This window comes from Austrofundulus limnaeus, unplaced genomic scaffold (assembly GCF_001266775.1).
Source record: "Austrofundulus limnaeus strain Quisiro unplaced genomic scaffold, Austrofundulus_limnaeus-1.0 Scaffold44, whole genome shotgun sequence".
NCBI lineage: Eukaryota > Metazoa > Chordata > Actinopteri > Cyprinodontiformes > Rivulidae > Austrofundulus > Austrofundulus limnaeus.
Window position 1 is genome coordinate 109,724 of NW_013952446.1, and position 1,543 is coordinate 111,266.

The 1,543-nt window shown below is 42.3% G+C and overlaps 1 protein-coding gene across 2 annotated transcripts in view; it reads right to left on the bottom strand.

Annotated features, from left to right (window-relative positions):
- Positions 1-1,466, bottom strand: part of LOC106517040 (borealin) — a 4,795-nt gene extending 3,329 nt beyond the window's left edge. Inside the window, exons 1-5 of one of the 2 annotated variants that reach the window (XM_014007722.1) lie at positions 1,368-1,466; positions 1,035-1,127; positions 712-840; positions 579-619; positions 419-491 (exon numbers count right to left, since the gene is read on the bottom strand). In XM_014007722.1, the coding sequence (XP_013863176.1) occupies positions 419-491; positions 579-619; positions 712-840; positions 1,035-1,125 (334 nt within the window). In that variant the 5' untranslated portion in view covers positions 1,126-1,127; positions 1,368-1,466. Of the gene's footprint in view, positions 1-418; positions 495-578; positions 620-711; positions 841-1,034; positions 1,128-1,367 lie in introns of both variants that reach the window. The other variant, XM_014007721.1, reaches the window with a different exon arrangement.
- Between the last annotated feature and the right edge of the window lie 77 nt (positions 1,467-1,543).

Here is a 1,543-nt window from a genome sequence, read left to right on the forward strand (position 1 = left end):
ATTCAATTAATGCAAATTGCAGACTTTCATGTTCTGTAAATTGTATTTAAAACAAAGCTGCTGTTGATCATTCTGTTTTTATACGCAGCCCTCCCAAGGCCAGTACTCTAAGGTCTAAAATTTTTTATTGAAGATGTTTTTGATAATATAATTGACTGACTGTGAGTGACTCAGTCTGCAATGTTTGCATCTGCTAAATCARATGTAATTTATTATGTACGTCTGTGTGTAACCATGTTACTATTTTTCTAGTACAAATACAGTACACATTTTTCTKATTTTATCAAATTTTGAACCTTGTTGTGTCAGGCAGGTAATTTTCATGTCGGGCAGGTAACACTTGTTGTCGGGCAGGTAAAAAAATATTCTTGTCGAACCCTGCTTTAGGGGAGCCTGGTTCTGAAGCAGCTGGACTCACGTTTGCTGACGGTCTTCTGGGGGGYGTGGTCCTCAGCGCCGGCGCTCGTCATGATGGCATCCTCCTCTTTTCTCTGCTGACACACAAACAGAACCGGGAAGTTGGACTCCGACTGAGGAGGAGGACTCGATGATGTAGGTAGGACCTAAAACTGGCTCACCTTCACATTGTCCACCTCCTGAGTATTCGGTTTCTCCGATTCTGCAGAAAAACAAAGCAGAACTTTATTATCCACCTCGTTCCAAACAAAGCYTGAAGGTTCTGCCAGGTTCTGTKTTCAGGTGTGGACTCACTGAGGAGGTCCAGCCAGTTGGTCTGTCTCACAGCTTTGGGCATTTTGAATAAAGCCAGGTTGTAGGCGCTGTCCACATTGTTCAGCAGCTGGTTCAGGTCCTCCCTCATCTGTCGGACCCGGGTCTCCACTGCAGGATGGTGAGTGGTTAGTTTCAGTGTTACATTTATTTATTGAACTTTATTTCAATTTTAATTTTAAAGCTGTTTAGTCTAGAAGTTTGGAGATGACAGATAAAACAGGAGCAGGAATCACAGCAGAAACACTCGAACAGCTTCATCTCCCTGCAGCTTTTAACCGACTAATATCAGACTTTTCTCCGACCTTCGCTGTTAAAATCCTGCAGAAACGCTTCCAGCTTCGCGGCCTTCGGGTTGTTTTTCCGCGTTTTGGTTGTCCTCTTCCTCGGAGCCATGTCTGCACGAGAAGGGGTGAAATAATCTTCAAAAACCGTGAGCTTTTTCCTGAAAACATCTGCATCTTTAACGGAACAGGACATGCTAAAGGGCTAAACGTGCTAGCTGGTGACTTAGCACGGCTAAAATCTGCTCCCGAGCAATCACGGTTAGCTGGATTTAGTCTCACATATTATAAATAATCCCAACTGATCATTTATACCTGTGAAAATTGTGTTTTTTTTTTTAAAGATTTCATTACCTTTTTCGACGGCAGCTCTCCCTCCTTCACAAAGACTTTCAAAAATCTACACGAAAAGCGAGCCAATCAGAAAACATCTTTACGTCACAGGAAACGTTGTTCTATTGGTCCTCCTGTATGATGCATTTACAGATGAAAGGTTATTCGGAATCTTTCAACTTTTGTTGTAGAAAAAC